General features: G+C 40.9%; 1 protein-coding gene across 9 annotated transcripts in view; it reads left to right on the top strand.

Moving 5' to 3' along the window:
* Positions 1 to 9,999: 9,999 nt before the first annotated feature.
* The window catches only part of DEPTOR (DEP domain containing MTOR interacting protein), a 196,361-nt gene continuing 189,596 nt past the window's right edge, over positions 10,000 to 16,764 (top strand). For 4 of the 9 annotated variants that reach the window (XR_014236526.1, XR_014236527.1, XR_014236528.1 and 1 more), the window contains exon 1: positions 10,005 to 10,302. Coding sequence is in view for 4 of the 9 variants with exons in the window: in XM_082364387.1 (XP_082220513.1) it covers positions 10,181 to 10,302 (122 nt within the window). In the remaining 5 variants the exon portion in view is untranslated. Of the gene's footprint in view, positions 10,303 to 16,764 lie in introns of all 9 variants that reach the window. The other 5 variants (XM_082364387.1, XM_082364388.1, XM_082364390.1 and 2 more) reach the window with 5 other exon arrangements.

Raw genomic sequence — 16,764 nt, 5'->3', positions numbered from 1 at the left:
GCTGCCCTGGGTCTTAGTTGTGACATGCAGGATCTTTAGTTGCGGCATGCAGGCTCTTAGTTGCAGCATGCATGTGGGATCTAGTTCCCCGACCAGGGATCGAACCCAGGCCCCCTGCATTGGGAGCTTGGAGTCTTACCCACCGGACCACCAGGGAAGTCCCTGAATTTTAAATTTTACTTAATTTAGTTAATTTAAATTTAAATAATCACAGGTGGCTAGTGGCTACTACACTGGATCATTCAACTCTGGGTCAATAGTCACTTCTCAGAAATCTTTCTCTGACCTCCCTGATCAGGTCAAGCCTGTCAAATATATATCTCATGGCAACAGGTACCTCTCATGCCTAGATTTTAAGTAAGTTGTAATTTTGCATTTGTGTAATTACTTAATGTGGGGGTTTTTGTTTGGTTGGTTGTTTTGTTTTTTTTTTCTCTAAGACTGTAAGCTATAAACTTCACTAGGATATGTTTTCAGTCATCATTAAGCAGATTGCCCAGCACATAATGGATCTTCATATATATTTGCTGAACAATTGAATGAGTGAATAAGTGAATGAGTTGTGATAATGTTTACCTCTAAGGAGGGGAGTGCAGGGGGACATCAAAAAGGATTTCTGGTTTTTCTTTACTGTATAAATTTTAACACTGAGAGCATATACATGCATTAATCATGTGTAATAAAATATATTTAAAATATTTTTCCTCAGTATTACAAAACCTGACATATGGAGACTTTCCTGGCAGTCCAGTGGTTAAGACTCTGCACTTCCACTGCAGGGGGCATGGGTTCAATCCCTGGTCAGGGAACTGAGATACTGCATGCCTCATGGTGTGGCAAACAAAAACATAAAACCTGACATACAGACAAATAACTTCAATGGACAGGTAATAAATCATACATGAGTGAGGAAGGGAGGGAAAAGGGAGAAAAAGAGTTCCTGGCACAGATTGAAGGGAGACAAGTGTAGAAGGAGACTAGTAAGATCTTAAATGATTGATGAGAGTGCCTGGGCTTGAGAAATAATTTTTGAGATTGAAAGGACAACAGTGGCTACTTGATTAGACATGGAGAGTAAGAGAGGGAAAAGAATGAAGGATGAACTCTAGATTCCTGCATGAGCAACTGCATCCCCTCATTTACAACATATTGTAGGAAGGGTAGGAATAGGTTTGGAGTCAGATGAGTTCTGGATTTGATACGTGGAGATTGAGTTGCTATGAGAAAATACATGTGAGGATCTAGAACTTGGAGTTTGAAGAAGGGTTTGGCCAGGAGCTAAAAGATAAAGCTTTTAAATGCACATATATGGTAATTACAAGGGTGCCTGTGAATGAGAGGGGAGCTGAGCAGGACCCTGTAGGACCTTTCCAAGGACAGACCCCCCATCCCCTCTTCTCGTTTACAGATGAACTTTAGCCTCCTAGGCCTTTCCCTAGTTCCAAAGAGCAAACTTAATCAGAGAAGTGAGATAATACAGAAACAAAGGAAAACAGTCAAGCAAGACAAAATAATAATAGTTTAGCCATAAAACAAAATCAAGGATCTTTAGTTCCTCCTCAAGGGCTACAGATAATATCCTGAATCATATCCTTGAGTTGTTTTGCAGATACTAAAACCCCCATCAGGTGGAAGAAGTTAACTGCTGACCACCAGCACATAGACCCCAGACCAGTCGGAACAAGAAGGTTGATGATGTTGACTCCTGAAATACCACCCAGTTACCCTGCCACCACCCAATCAGAAGAGTTGTATGTGAGCTGATCACACATCCTATGACTCTCTTCCTCACACTGTCTTTAAAAACCATTTCCTGAAAAGCCGTCAGGGAGTTTGGTCATTTGAGCATGAGCTGCCTGTTCTCCTTGTTTAGCCCCATGTTGAGCACCTCGCAATAAAGCTGTACTTTTGATGAAAACTCGGCCTCTGTGCATGGGTGCCAAATCGAATCTCAGAGACAGAATTTTGGGTGAGGTAGAAAAGAATAGCATTATTGCTTTGCCAGGCAAATGGGGACACAGTGGGCTCGTGCCCTGAAAAACTGTGTGTCCCAACCCGGGAGGATTTGGTGAGGAGTTTTATAGCAGTGGTTCGAGGGCGGAGTTGCTGATAAGCATCAGGGTGTGTGCAGGGCCTGCACTCCTTTAATCTGGCCTCAGTTGTTCTCCTGATGAGCTTCTGGAGGATATCAAACTGTGACCTTCTCTGGAATGAAGAATGCTAACATCTTCCATTTCTTGGGGGTTTTAGTTCTGTAAAAGAGCTCAAAGATATTGTTGTGTGTATCCCTTGAAGGGGAACCAGGACCCTGCCCCCAAAGCTGCACTATTGTTACCCTGCCCCCAAAGCTGCTCTTCCCTTGTCTCTGCATCCCTTCCCTTCCCTGATTAGTAACTGTTTGAAAGGCTTCTGTGCCCAGGAGCCCCACAGGGTCCTGCTCAGTTTCACTTTTCTTCACCACAACCTGGTGTCAGTAGATTGGCTTTGCTGCACATCAGGCAAGCAGACCCAAGTTTGGTTTGGTAACAAGATCACCCAGCAAGAGTGTTATGTACAACTAAAAACTGGACTAAAGATGAAATCTCACCAAACAGTGGAGGTGGAAGCCTTGAAAGAAATACCTCCCTGGAGGAAAGAATTGCACATGGTAGGAAAAACAGAATAGTGTCTTGGAAACCACATTACCTTGTATTTACTTAAAATCACTTCAGGTAAGGAAGTGCTGATTCACAGCAAGATTTATTTCATTCTGTGGGAAATACAGTAGTTTAGATGTTAACTTCATATCCTTTATTAATTAAACTTTTTAGGCTTTGCTTATAGCACAGGATTTTCCCCACTAGATGGTGGTAGTGTTTTATGTTTCTCAGAGTAGCCTGCTTTGGCGTTTTGTTCTCCATTGCCTTAGAAAAGAGAAGAAATATCTATTAAATATTTACTGAGTCAAGCACTCAGGTGTGTATCCTGTATATATTATCTTCTGCAATCCTTGCAATAATGTAAGTCAGATCACAGCATTCCTCTGTTCAAAATCCACCAAAGGATTCTGATCACTTTCAGAATAAATTCTGACAACTTAAAGAAAAATACACAATGAAAGAGTTGTGAATTTCAGTTTTATTCAGGATCTTAATGAGGACTAGAGCCTGGGAGACAACCACACAACTCTGAAGAGGTAGGGGAAAAACCAGTTTATACATGATTTTTGGCTAGGAAATATGTGCAGTCAACCATACATCTTGGTAAAAGATGACTGCTGATCACAAAGAATACATATCTCAAGTTAATGATTTTACTGGTTTTCTGTGTATGGGAAGATGCAATAATCTAGCATCATTGAAATTCTTACTGAGATATGCATCTATCTATCTAAGGACCTGCTCATCCAAAGCATAGAATGCCTCATCTTGTTTTTCATCCTGAATTCCTTTCAGGGTACACTGGCAGTGGTCAATGGCCATGGGTTATGACTTTACCCTTATAGAGCTGGGTGGTGAGCAATGCTCTTTGTCTTATTGATCTTAATTTTTCTGTGTCCACAGCCTCAAAGTTCTTATCAAGGCCCATAAGACCTTATACAATCTTCATCCCCTCCCCACCCCCTCACCCAGGTGCCCCTGCTATTCCCTAAATTTACAGGAGGCACTGCTGCCTCAGGACTCCTTTGTTTTTAAATCAACTTTATTGAGATACCATTTAAGTACAATAAATTGCATCCATTTAAATCGTACAATTTAAGGATTTAACAAATTTATACACTGGTGAAACCACCACCACAATCAAAATGCAGAACATTCTCAGTACCCCCAAACGTTTCCTTATGCCCATTGGAAAAAGGAGAAGGAATATTTATGAAATATTAACTTCTATTTACTTGGGATTTGCTTTACTTTTCTTTTTCTAGGTTCTTATCATTGATTTTAGGCCTTTCTTTTTTTCTAATATAAACACATGTTTATAAATTTTTCTCAAAGCTCTGCTTTAGCTGTATCACACAAATTTTGAAACGTTATCTTTCATTATCACACAGTTTGAAATATTTTCTAATTTCCTTTGTGATTACTTCTTTGACCCATGAATTGTTTAGGAGTAGACTGTACTTCCAGATATTTGTGATTTCCTAGATATTTATTAATTTTTAACTTAATGTCATTATGTATACATGGAGAACATACTCTATATGATTTCAATTATTTTAATTTTATTGAGACTTCTTTTGTGGCCTAGCACATGGTCTTTCCTAGTGAAATTGCCACTTTTTTATTTGGGTTTCTTTCCCCACCTTTTTTTTATTCTTTCCTTCCTTTTCTGCCCTCCTGTGGATTACTTGAATTTTTAAAAAAGAATGTCATTATAATTTATCAACTGATCTTTTAGCCCTTTCTCTTTGCAATTTTTTAGTAATTATCATAGGGATTAAACTATACATCCTTGAAAAAGGAACCCTCCTACACTGTTGGTGGGAATGTAAATTGGTGCAGCCACTGTGGAAAACAATATGGAGGTTCCTTAAAAAACTGAAAATAGACTTACCATATGATCCAGCAATCCCACTCTTGGGCATATATCTGGAGAAAAACATAATTCAAAAAGATACATGCACCCCAATGTTCATAGCAGCATTATTTATAATTGCCAAGACTTGGAAGCAACCTAAGTGTCCATCAACAGATGAATGAATAAAGAAGATGTGGTGTATATATACAATGAAATATTACTCAGCAATTAAAAAAGTTTACAAATGAACTTATTTACAAAACAGAAACAGACTCACAGACATAGAAAACAAACTTATTATTACCAAAAGGGAAGTCGGGGGGAGGGGTAAATTAGGAGTTTGGGATTAGCAGATACAAACTACAATATATATCCAGAGAAAACTCTAATTCGAAAAGATACATGCACCCGAATGTTCATAGCAGCACTATTTACAATAGCCAAGACATGGAAGCAACCATGGATAAAGAAGACATGGTGTATATATATATACAGTGGAATACTACTCAGCCATAAGAAAGAATGAAATAATGTCATTTGCAGCAACATGGATGGACCTAGAGATTATCATACTAAGTGAAGTAAGTCAGATAGAGAAAGACAAATATATGATATCACTTACACGTGGAATCTAAAAGGTGTTACAGGGAATTCCCTGGTGGTCCAGTGGTTAGGACTCTGTGCTCTCACTGCTGAGGGCCCAGGTTAGATCCCTGGTTGGGGAACTGAGATCCCACAAGCTGCACGGCATAGCCAAAAAAACAGAAGTGATACAAATGAATTTATTTACAAAACAGAAACAGGTCACAGACAGAGAATAAGAATTTATGGTTACCAAAGGAGAATTGGGGGAGGGATAAATTAGGAGTTTGGGATTAGCAGACACAAACTATTGATACTATACACAAAATAGATAAACAACAAGGTCCTACTGTATAGCACAGGGAACTATATTCAATATCTTGTAACAAACTATAATGGAAAAGAATAGGAAAAAGAATATACACATGTATAACTGAATCACTTTGCTGTACACCAGAAACTAACACAACATTGTAAATTAACAATACTTCAACAACAACAAAAAAAGAAAGAAAGAAAGAAAAGTGGCCAACTCACAAGGTTATTCTGAGGAATAATTGTTTAACACATGTATAACCCTTTGAGCATGGCCAGTCACAGAGAAAGAGCTCAATAAATATAACATTATTATTCCATTAAAAAATTCTCAATCCCGTCTAACTCAATGTCCCCTTTAAAAATAATAGAGTATGTGATGCTCACTTTATTTTCTTGTCATTACATTCATAGAGAACATAAGCTTTCTAGGTGCATTATTTAAAAGAAAATCAATATGATGCCCTTATGCTGAAATATAGGGAAGAAAAAGAAAAGGAAAATCACATATAACAAAATAATGTGTATTTTAATATTCAAATGACTCTAGTAGAAGGCCTAGTGTGGTCATCAGATATTTATAACTAATGAATAATTTTAGAATAACAGAATTAAGACAATATTTAACTGAATATTGCCATCATTTCTTTTTTATATTTGGTATTTTACAATTTGGCTTAATATATTCCTATGCAAATACACACACAGGCATGCAATATCTAACAAATGCACTGAAAAAGGTGTGCTGTTCTCATGGTACCACACAAATGGTGGGTGAAGCAATTTTATACAGTGATGAACCTTTTTTGGTAAAGTTCTGAACAGAACAAAGTACAAATTTTTCTTGATGTACACAATAATTGCATCCATGCACAATTCAAGATTACATTTTAAAAATTTAAAAATATCTTGTGTTTCTATGTAAAACCAAATCAGGTTAAAGCTCAGTTAACTGCAAACAGGTTTTTCTTACACTTGAAGATCCCACAGGACATAAGAAAGACATTCAGGATTTAGGACAATTCATTTCTTCTTTGTGAGGTGTTGTCTCAAGAAAATGAGAATATCCCTAGTCCATGCTCACTAAAAGCCAGGAACACGCCCAATAAGGAGACAAACTACACCCTCCTCCCCACCCCCATCCAAATTTCCCCGAAGCCTTCTTGAGCGTGGCCCTTTTCCTGCAGGAGACCCAGTATCATTTAGTGTCATTGCAAAATAGACCACTAGGAGGCAGCATATACCAAAGAGTAAGTATTTTTGACACCTTTACAGCGTTAAGAACTTGGGAGTGAGCAGGGCTGGGACTGGAGGACCTCAAATTTATTTGTAATGTTTTATTTCTATCACTACAAAAAGGTGACAAAAATATTGAAAATGGGTGCAAGTAATGAACACGTGAATACTTAATTTTTCTCTATCTTTACATTTAATTTTTAAAGACAAGTTCCCTTCTTAAATGATCAACAGAAATATCTGGACAGGATGTTGCTAAACCATCAATCTGCTTCCATTCACAGAAAGAGAATAAAAATGGTGGCAGCTGGAGATTCCAGACTTCCATTAATGGTTAAGAATAACGTACGTCTTCAAATACTATGAGAATGTGTAGACAAGAACAACACACCACTTTGGGGAGTGCAAGGAGATAGCACAAAGAAGGTGGGGTTTGAGTCGTCTTTAAGATCAGGTATATACGAAGAGGCAATAACAGTAATGATAGCTAGCATGTTATTAAGCTTCGTAGTTGACAGTATTCTTTCACAGGTTTGCTTTTTTTTTTTTTTTTAACTTTGTTCTCATAGAATTTTTTTTTTTTAATTAATTAATGTATTTATTTTTGGCTGTGCCGGGTCCTCACCTCTGTGCGAGGGCTTTCTCCAGTTGCGGAGAGCGGGGGCCACTCTTCATCGCGGTGCGCGGGCCTCTCACTGTCGCGGCCTCTCTTGTTGCGGAGCACAGGCTCCAGACGCGCAGGCTCAGTAGTTGTGGCTCACGGGCCTAGTTGCTCCGTGGCGTGTGGGATCTTCCCAGACCAGGGCTCGAACCCGTGTCCCCTGCATTGGCAGGCAGATTCTCAACCACTGCGCCACCAGGGAAGCCCCCTCTTTCACCGGTTTTAATCAAGTTCATCTTCTCACATTGCTGCTCACCCTTTTCCAGAACTATTCAAAGCGTGGTCGGCCAGCTGGTAACCATTACCTGTATTGAGAGACACTGAGACATACAGATATTGAGAGAAATCATTTATAAATGTTTATAGAAATTTGACAATTTTCTGTCTGTTGCCCACAACAATAAAAAATTGGGGCTTGTGCTTTGTATGTTTTTTTAAATTTCTCTTTTACTGTATTTTACCAACGTGTCAGTCTTCAGTGGACTGAAAACACACATACGCACACGCCTGTGCAAGCACACATGCACACACATTTGATCCTTATCTACCAAAAGTTTGAGAAGCACTGGCTCCAGAACACCAAAACAGCCAGAAGGCATGAAGCAGGTAAGTAGGGTGAGCTGGAGGCGAAGGCTCACATTTAATAGTTTCTACCTATGACAAGTGGGCTTATTCAATTTTATTTAATCCTCCCAACAACCCAGTGGGATTGGTGGTATGATCCTGACTTTACAAAGAAGGGAAAAAACATAGAAAAGATAATGAACTTTCTCTAATGGAGCCAGGAGTCAAACCAAGATCTGCTAGAATTTTTAGCCCTTTGAAGATCTTGGATTAATTGCCATTTCAGCACCCTTCTCTCATCTAGCAATACCTATAGGTCACACTTTATTCTGGGACCAGTTGCTCCAGAGCTCAGAGTCGTGGCATTTATGCTCACATGTCCTCAAGAGTCAGTTCACTAATGTTTCCCTAAGTTAGGAGAAAGGGTCTGTCTTCTAACCCAATGGAACATGGTGTGTCTCATATGTCAAAAGAAAGGTTAAAACAATAATAGCATGCCAATTCCCCATTTCCTGTTCACATCTATACACACACATACATACACACACACACACACAACCTTCTCATCAAGCATGAAAAAATAAATTCTGCCCTATCTCTCACTGGAGTAGTGGTATCAGGTATGTTACTGACTTGATTTTTTTCCCCTTATGTTAAGATGCTTTTTTTAATAGGTTTTTTTTTAATCATAAACTTGTATGATAAAAGTTTTTGATCATGAACTTTTTATCCAAAACTATTAAACAAGAAAGTATTTTACAAAAAAACATTTTTCATTTTTATTTTTCAGGTAAAGGAATCTGTCTGAATTCAAACCAAACATGACTAGATTTAAAGGGAGAAAAACCGGAAGACAATCATAATAGTGATACGATTTACAATATGTAGATAGAGCTTTTGGATAAAACTAAATGTTGCTTGAACAATGGATAATTAGGAATAGGTAATTTTGTTTTTCATTTTGCACTTTCAAAAAGCTTAAAACCATTAAATCAAAGAGATTTAGTGGGGCTAGGTCTGCACTTCTCCTTTCTTCATTTTGAAGGCCTATTAATAATAAAAAATTCATTAGAGATAACTTGAGGAAAAGTGTTTTGTCTAGCATCAAAAACTCATAATGGAAAGTATCTGGCAAGAATTTCTTCTTTTTTTCCTTCTCTTCTTCTTCGTATTAAAAGCAGTAATGATATTAAAGAGAACATCTATTGAATACATAGCATGTACTTGGAAATTTTACATAATGTTATTTCATTTAAGCCACACAACATCCCTATAAAGTAGGAATTATTCCTGTTTTAGCGATAGGAAATTGAGGCCCAGAGAAGTTAACTAGCATAAGTTTGCAAAGTTGGTAAATGACAGAATCAGGATAGAAACTTCATTTTTGAGCTTGAAGTCCATGCAAACTTTTGATAGTCTATGTAATGATTACAGAATTAAAACATGAGCAACAGCCAGTTAATCTCATTATCTCTGGGACCTCTACTTCTGTTAAATGATTTTCCTACTTTATGCAGAATGAGGCTCAAGTTACCCCATCTCTCCGGGCCTGCTTCCTGAGTAAAACGAGGACAATACTCATTTTATAATTTGTTGCAGTTAAAGAAGGTAACAACTACCTGAAGCATCTTTAATGCAGCAGATTGTCAACAGATGATAGCCACAATTATTTTTATTTTGTAAAGGAAGAAACTGGGGATTAAGCACATTTAGTTACAAAATTATAGGTGTGGAGCTGGATCCCAGGTCTGTCTGATTCCCAGGCCAGAGTTCATTATTGACTACACCGTAAGGTAAGTAAGCTGTCTTTGGTGAGGAAGTTGCTTTAATTGCTTAAAGCCCTGCAATGACATGTACAGCCTTCATTGTTCACTATTTAGCTAAATTACTATTTTCACTCTCTGGCAATTTGGGACACGGACAGTATAATAAAAATGCCTCCACACTTGTCTAGTAACCTCCCCGCCTGTCCCCAGGATCCCACAGCATGAGCTTTGTGGGTAAAGGAAGAGATCCACAACGAACTCGACCTCAAACAGCACAATTAGCTCAAAACCGCCCCCCGCCCAGATGTTGATATTTTCCTCTCTCGGCCCCGCCCCCGACCACGCGGGGCTCCAGCCACGCCCCCAAGCTGGAGTTACTGGGCGGACTCGCAGAGCGCCTCAGCCTACCCACAAGGGATTCCCTCTCCAGCCAATCGCGTCTGAACTACGGGACGGCCCCTAACAAAGATGGCGGGGAGGGCTTCAGTGAGGGCAGGGTGATTTAATACCCGAACCCGCGGCGGACAGCGAAGACAGAGGTAGCGGCGCAGCCCCGACCATGGAGGAGGGCAACAGCGCTGGCAGCGGTGGCAGCGACAGCAGCACCAGCGGGAGTGGCGGGGCGCAGCAAAGGGAGCTGGAGCGCATGGCTGAGGTTCTGGTCACCGGAGAGCAGCTACGGTAAGATGAGGGGCAGTGCCGGGGGAGGCTAGCGGTGGCACTGCCAGCCAGTGTCCGTGGCAGTCGCGCGCGCACGCGCGCCGTGGTTCGTGGGTAGCGACTCGCGCGGGGCTCCGGGACGCCTGCGGACGCGTCGACCTTCCGCGCCGCACCCCCGCTTAGCTGCTGCAGCCCGGCGCCCTGCGGACTCCGGACTGGCGCGGGGCTCCTGAGGCGGACGCGGGCGGGCGCGCGGTGCTCGCTGCGCCCTCGCCCAGCTGCTGCAGCCCCGCGCCCCGCAGACGCGTTGCTGCGGACCGCGCGCGCCCTCTCTGCCCGGGCACCCGGGAGCTGCCGGGCCTCCCGGCTGACAGCTCGCTCCTCCTCCCCTCAGAGAGCGAGAGGGGCGGGTGAAGGGCCCCCCGCCGGCCCCAACCCCAGCCCCTTTACTCCTAGGTAAAAGGAGCCAGACCAGATCCTCTTCACTTAAGGTTTTCCTTTTGGCTTGCAAGTCTGGCTTCACTCCCCTGAGCCTCAGTATTTTCATCTGTAAAATGGGGCTGATCACGGCAACTTCCTTGAACGGTTGTGGTGGTGGCTAAACTGAGAACATTTCTGAAACACTGTACCTATCACTTAATTGGCACATACTCATTAGTCATTATTTGGGTCCGCAAGGGGGCGTGGAGGCACCTTGTCCCGCTGCCCTGCTGCCAGCTCCCCCAGCGCGCACATTTTGGGCAGCAGGGTCCATCGGCCCCAGGCTGCTGCAAGAATTGGGACTTGATGTGTGTCACTGCGTCCAGGACAGGCAGTTACCCCCAGATTCAGGACCCCCTCCCGCCCACTTTATCATTCCCATCCCATCCTTGTCCTTCTTGGATTCATGTTTGAGAATTCTCCTTATGGTATGACCGGTTCCGCAGCTGTCCGTCTTGTGGTCATAAATCAGTTTGCCAGGGGAAAAAACCCCTTGGCTTTACAGAGTTTGAGCCAAAACTTGCATGCCGGCCCCTGTCCCATCGGAACGGTGCGCTTGCCTCTTACTTCTAGTTCTTGGCCTGAATTTCCAGGCTCATTTTGGTTTCTAAAATGCTGTGTTTCAGGACCCGAAGGAGAGAGACTCTTGCAACGATCCCTAAAGGTTTGGTAACCACCCTGCTTGCTGCCCTTAGATTGAGAAAGTAAATATTGGAGATCAGAATTAATTGAGTTTAACGTTACAAGAGGCAAATTGCGCATTTCTATCCCTTGATGATTTTTTAATGTATAGTCAGAATTAAAGGGAATAAAAGCTTCTTTTCCATCAAGAGATTTTCTAACTGAAAAAAATCAAAATAAAGCTTTTCTGATTCACCTTGAAACACTTTAATAATTTATCCGCTCCTCAGTTGGGTACGTTTCACTTCCTTTAAAATAATAAACCGCAGGGTGCCTCTGTTTGTCCAGAAAGCACTTTCTCCTTCGAGATGCTTAAATACCCCTGCCTTGGTTGGGGAGGTCCCCAGGGCACTTCCCCTCGTCCCAGGCATCCCTCTGCACGACAGCAAGTTTGAGGGCTAGGCTTAGTGTGTCGATAAGATAGAGGGCTGTCTCGCACTCGGGTTACATAGACCTGGGTTTGAATTTATGCTCAGCCACTTTGTTGCCAAGAGTTAACATTAAGTTGTTTTGAGGAGGACTTTAAAACCAGAGTGAATCTGGGTTTGCTACTTACTAGTGTGGGACCTTGGACGAGTTAACTAAGAATGATGGGTAATAATGGAGCCTACCTCTGTATTGTGATGAGGATTAATTAGATGAGTTAGTGCTTAGATCAGTGCCTGGGATATAGTATGCACCATGCCAGCCTTAGCTATTATAGTTCTGTGACTTTGGACAAGTTAATTCACTTCTCTGAGCCTCTGTTTCCTCATCTGTAGAAAGGCAATGAAGATAGCACTTCATAGGGTTGTTGTGAGAGTTTTCCCCTGGGCTTCATGTGTTGAAGAGCATTCAACAAACGGTTGTTGGAATTAATGAGTGTTATTGGTCTCTTGTGTGTCACCACAGGTGACTTCCAGCTGAGCAAGATCTAGCGGAAGGGATTGGTTGGTGGTTAAGAACACAGGCTGCCTGGGTTCTTATTCTGTCTCCATTTATTAGTCCTGTGACTTGCGGGCAATTTACTTAACTTCTCTGTGCCTCCGTTTTACTTCTCTTGCAGGAATTTTGTGAGGATTAAATGAGGAGATGCTACATGTAAAAGGCTCAGTAAATGTTAGTTACTTAATTTTACTTTGGGAAACTGTCATCATTGCTTTTTAAAAATCTCTACCATCTTTGTACTGTGCTGAGTACAGAATACATAGTAATTACTCGAATATTTGAATAACTAGTGTATGTAATTAAATATACTATTGTAAATACAGATAATGTAATATTCAGAATTTAGGGATTTAAGTGGCGATGTATGCCACTAGCTTCTTGGTTACTGGAGGAACCTCTCATAAAGGAGTAGGGATGCAGCCCTCCTGGCTTTCACTGTCACAACCTGTTTTCACATCCCTAACTGCTTTCTCACAAGCTGATTGTGGGGACTTTGTGATGTCCAGGCCTCCTGCCTCTAATAGCTACACACACACACACACTCACTCACACACTCACAGACACACAGACAATTCCTCCTCTCTGCCTTCTCTTTCCTTTCCATTGCTTTCTGGGTCAGCAAAGATGAGGTGAATGAAGGTGGTAAGGAAAGGAGACACCAGGATTGGGATTTGAAATACAAAATTTGGCTTCCAGGTCCAGCTCTGTGAATTTTATTAATTTAATATTTATTTATGGATGTATATATGGATATTGTATATATGGATGTATGTATTTATTTTGAACTACTTTTGCTTGGGCAAGTCAGTTAGCCACTCTGGGCCTCAGTGACTGTACCTGCAGAATGGGAATAATAATATCCTCCCATGTAAGATCTGTGGTGTTGGATCAAATGGGGCATAACATGGGAAGGAACTTTGTAAAATAAATCAATAAATCAAGAGTAGTTGTTGCTATGATTATTATAAGCTCCAGATGCGAAATTGGGGGTTGGCTCCGTAATCCTGACACTTTGGTAAGGGCAGCTGGTTGCATAAGGATATGAAATTGAGTAACATTTAAAAACATCTCCTGCTTTCTTTTCCAGCCTGACTGCAGGATCCTTTTCCTAATCTCTTTGTGCTTTCCCTTGTCATAAAAGATTTTACTTCCTTGCTCAATGTATTTGAGTGTTTTTGTATCTTAAAAATGCATTTGGATACCACTTCACATCCCCAGGATGGCTATAATCAAAAAGACAGATAATGAGAACTGTTGGCAAGGATGCGGGGAAATTGGAACCTTTATACGCTGCTGGTGGAAAGGTAAAATGATGCAGCCACTTTGGAAATCATTCTGGCATTTCCTCAAAGACTAAACATAGAATTACCATGTGACCCAGCACTTTTACTCCTAGGTATGTATTCAAGAGAAACAAAAACATATGTCTACATAAAAATTTGTACACAAATTTTCACAGCAGCATTTTTTTTTAAATTAATTAATTAATTAATTAATTTATTTATGGCTGTGTTGGGTCTTCGTTTCTGTGCTAGGGCTTTCTCCAGTTGTGGCAAGCGGGGGCCACTCTTCATCGCGGTGCGCGGGCCTCTCACTATCGCGGCCTCTCTTGTTGCGGAGCACAGGCTCCAGACGCGCAGGCTCAGTAGTTGTGGCTCACGGGCCCAGTCGCTCCGCGGCATGTGGGATCTTCCCAGACCAGGGCTCGAACCCGTGTCCCCTGCATTGGCAGGCAGATTCTCAACCACTGCGCCACCTGGGAAGTCCGTATACGATGACTTTTTAAATCATTATTTTTGTTTTATATATAAATCTTTTATCTTGAAATTTGTCATGCAATCATAACTGGCATTCTAATTACAGCATCCAAAATCCACCTTATGTTTCTTCTATAGATTAATCCCAGAGATACTTAGCAAGAAAGTGGCTTGTAATAGAGCATTTAAATAAAGAAGGCCAATGAATATCACTCTTCTCTCTGTGGTAATGGTAGGCATTATAATAATAACAATAATACTTACATGGCATATATTACCTGCCGAAGACTCTTCCAAGTGCTTATATATATTATTAAAATATATATTAATATATATTATCAAAAGCATATATATGCCTTTAAACTTTATAAGCTACTCTGTGTAGAAGATATACTTGTTATCCTCATTTTACAGATGGGAAAACTGAGGAACGAAGCATGTAAGCTAACTGGCCATCGATTTTTCAGCCAGAAAGTGCTAGAGCTGAGAGTTCTTGCTCTTACGCAAAATGCTAGATTACAATTTAGAGGGTTAAGAAGTGTCAGGGTAAGACCAATGTAAAACAGAATCATACATGTAAGACTATGATATTCTGGTATGAGAACTTTTGCAAACAAGCAAGTAGACAAATGATTTTTCCCTTCTGTTGGGAAAAGCTAATTAATTTCTAGAAGTGTTTATGTTTTGACAAGATAGAATGGTCAGTTTCTCCGTTAACTTTTAAAGTGGGTCTCCCTTGCCATATGGTTTTGAAAACTTAATTTGAACTCCACTCATTCTGAATTTGTAATCATTTTAATGGGAAGATAAATTACAGTTCACTGTTTTGCCAGCTGTGAGGAGGGGAGTGGGGTAGGGAGGAGAATTAAGAATGTAATGGGGAATGCTTAATTAAGAGAGAAAACGCCTCAAGCTTTTCAGTTACGCTCATCTACCTAGACTAAATATGCTAATTACAACAGTCTTATCCAGTCATTAAAGCTGGGTCCCTAAAAGCAATTTATGAGGCAATGAGTTTTAGGGAAGTTGTAGGAAATTGCAGTTCTTTCAAATTGTTTGATGTATTGCCTTTTTGCTACACCAGACTGCCTTTCCAGACTCTCACAGCCTCGCTATTGCCTTTTTCATAAAAACATGTTAAATCAATATTGAGTTGCTTTTCTGAATTTGCTTTGCCAGTGTTAATGCAGTGTGCTGATAGAAGGTAAAAATCAGCTTCTGGAACCAAAGGCCAATCTACAATAAAGTAAATATAAGATACGGAATTTAGAGATACAGAATAGGACAAGGAGAAATACAGCTGACCCCTGAACACTGCGCGGGTTACGGCACCCACCCTCTGCACAGTTGAAGATCCGAGTATGACTTTATAGTCAGACTTTCTCTGTATCCCTGGTTCCCCATCCACAGATTCAACCAATCATGAAATATGTAGTACTGTAGTATTTATATTGAAAAAATCCAAGTATAAGTGGACCTGAGCAGTTCAAATCCCGGTTGTTCAAGGGTCAGCTGTAGTTTGTTTTATTGCACTTTGAACTTAAGGAACTTCGAGATTGGCTTAGAGAATGTCTTAGGGGGTAGCCCCTACTGGTGTCCGTTAATATGGAAGCCTAGCTCTACTAGACATTGTAACCAAAGGGAATAGAGGGAAAACTACTGACCAGATGCTACTATTGAAATGTAGGGATCCAAGCAGGAGGAATATGCTTTTTTTCTTCTAATAAGCAGAGAGGATATCCTGGCCTTGGGAAATTACCGCCTGTTCAGATGAAAAAGGGAGAACTTTAGGAAATGGCAAATGACTGTATTTGGAGTCAGTGCAGACAAGCCTCGTGTAGAGTGTTGAACTGCCTTTACACCAGAGGCTTTTCTCATATACAGACCCTATTCCTATGAACATCTTTTCTGCTTCACACACTAGATGTGGGTACAGCAGGCACAGTCCTGGCACATAGCAAGCTCAGTAAAGACTCCTTTCTCCCCTGGAGAGAGAGCCTGGGAAGGTACTTTGTCACTTGCCAAAACCCTCATGCAAATGGAAGACACTTAGTAAGTGCTCAATACATGACTGTGGAATTATTTTACACCTTCATGCACTTATTCTTACGTAAACCTGTTTTTGAAATGTGTGCAGTGTTAATTGTTTCTGAGTAATATGTTTGTGATGACTTTTCTAAAAGGTCGATCTGATATTTAGGTTCTGGCTTCTGTCGACTTTGGAATCAATAAACCTGAAAATAAGTTATTAAATAAACACACCTCAAAAGAAGAGAATGAGAGGTGATGGATGATTGTTCTCCTCTCCTATAATTTCTAGTATTTATTTGGATCAGGAACTCACATCCCTTTATTAGGTGGCGGCTCTTAAGTGGTTGGTGTTTATGAGTTTAGTGATTAGGAAAAGACAAAGGAAACAATCATCAACCCTCTTTCTACCTAGTAAGTCATCACACTTTTCTCTCTTCCTCATTATCTACCAAGGATAGATGGGTCCCAGATCTGGGATCCTTGTCCCCGTATTATCAGCTTTAACCAACCTTGGAAGCTTATGTCAGTGACTGTTTTTGTTGATTATTAGATGCTGGGGGAACACCAGTGGAGACGGAGTGCGGGGAGAGAGCTTAGCGGATCAGAC

Source organism: Balaenoptera borealis, assembly GCF_965194805.1.
Source record: "Balaenoptera borealis genome assembly, chromosome: 17".
NCBI classification, from domain to species: domain Eukaryota; kingdom Metazoa; phylum Chordata; class Mammalia; order Artiodactyla; family Balaenopteridae; genus Balaenoptera; species Balaenoptera borealis.
The sequence above is the reverse complement of the archived record's forward strand: the minus strand, read 5'-3'. Positions and strand labels throughout refer to the sequence as shown.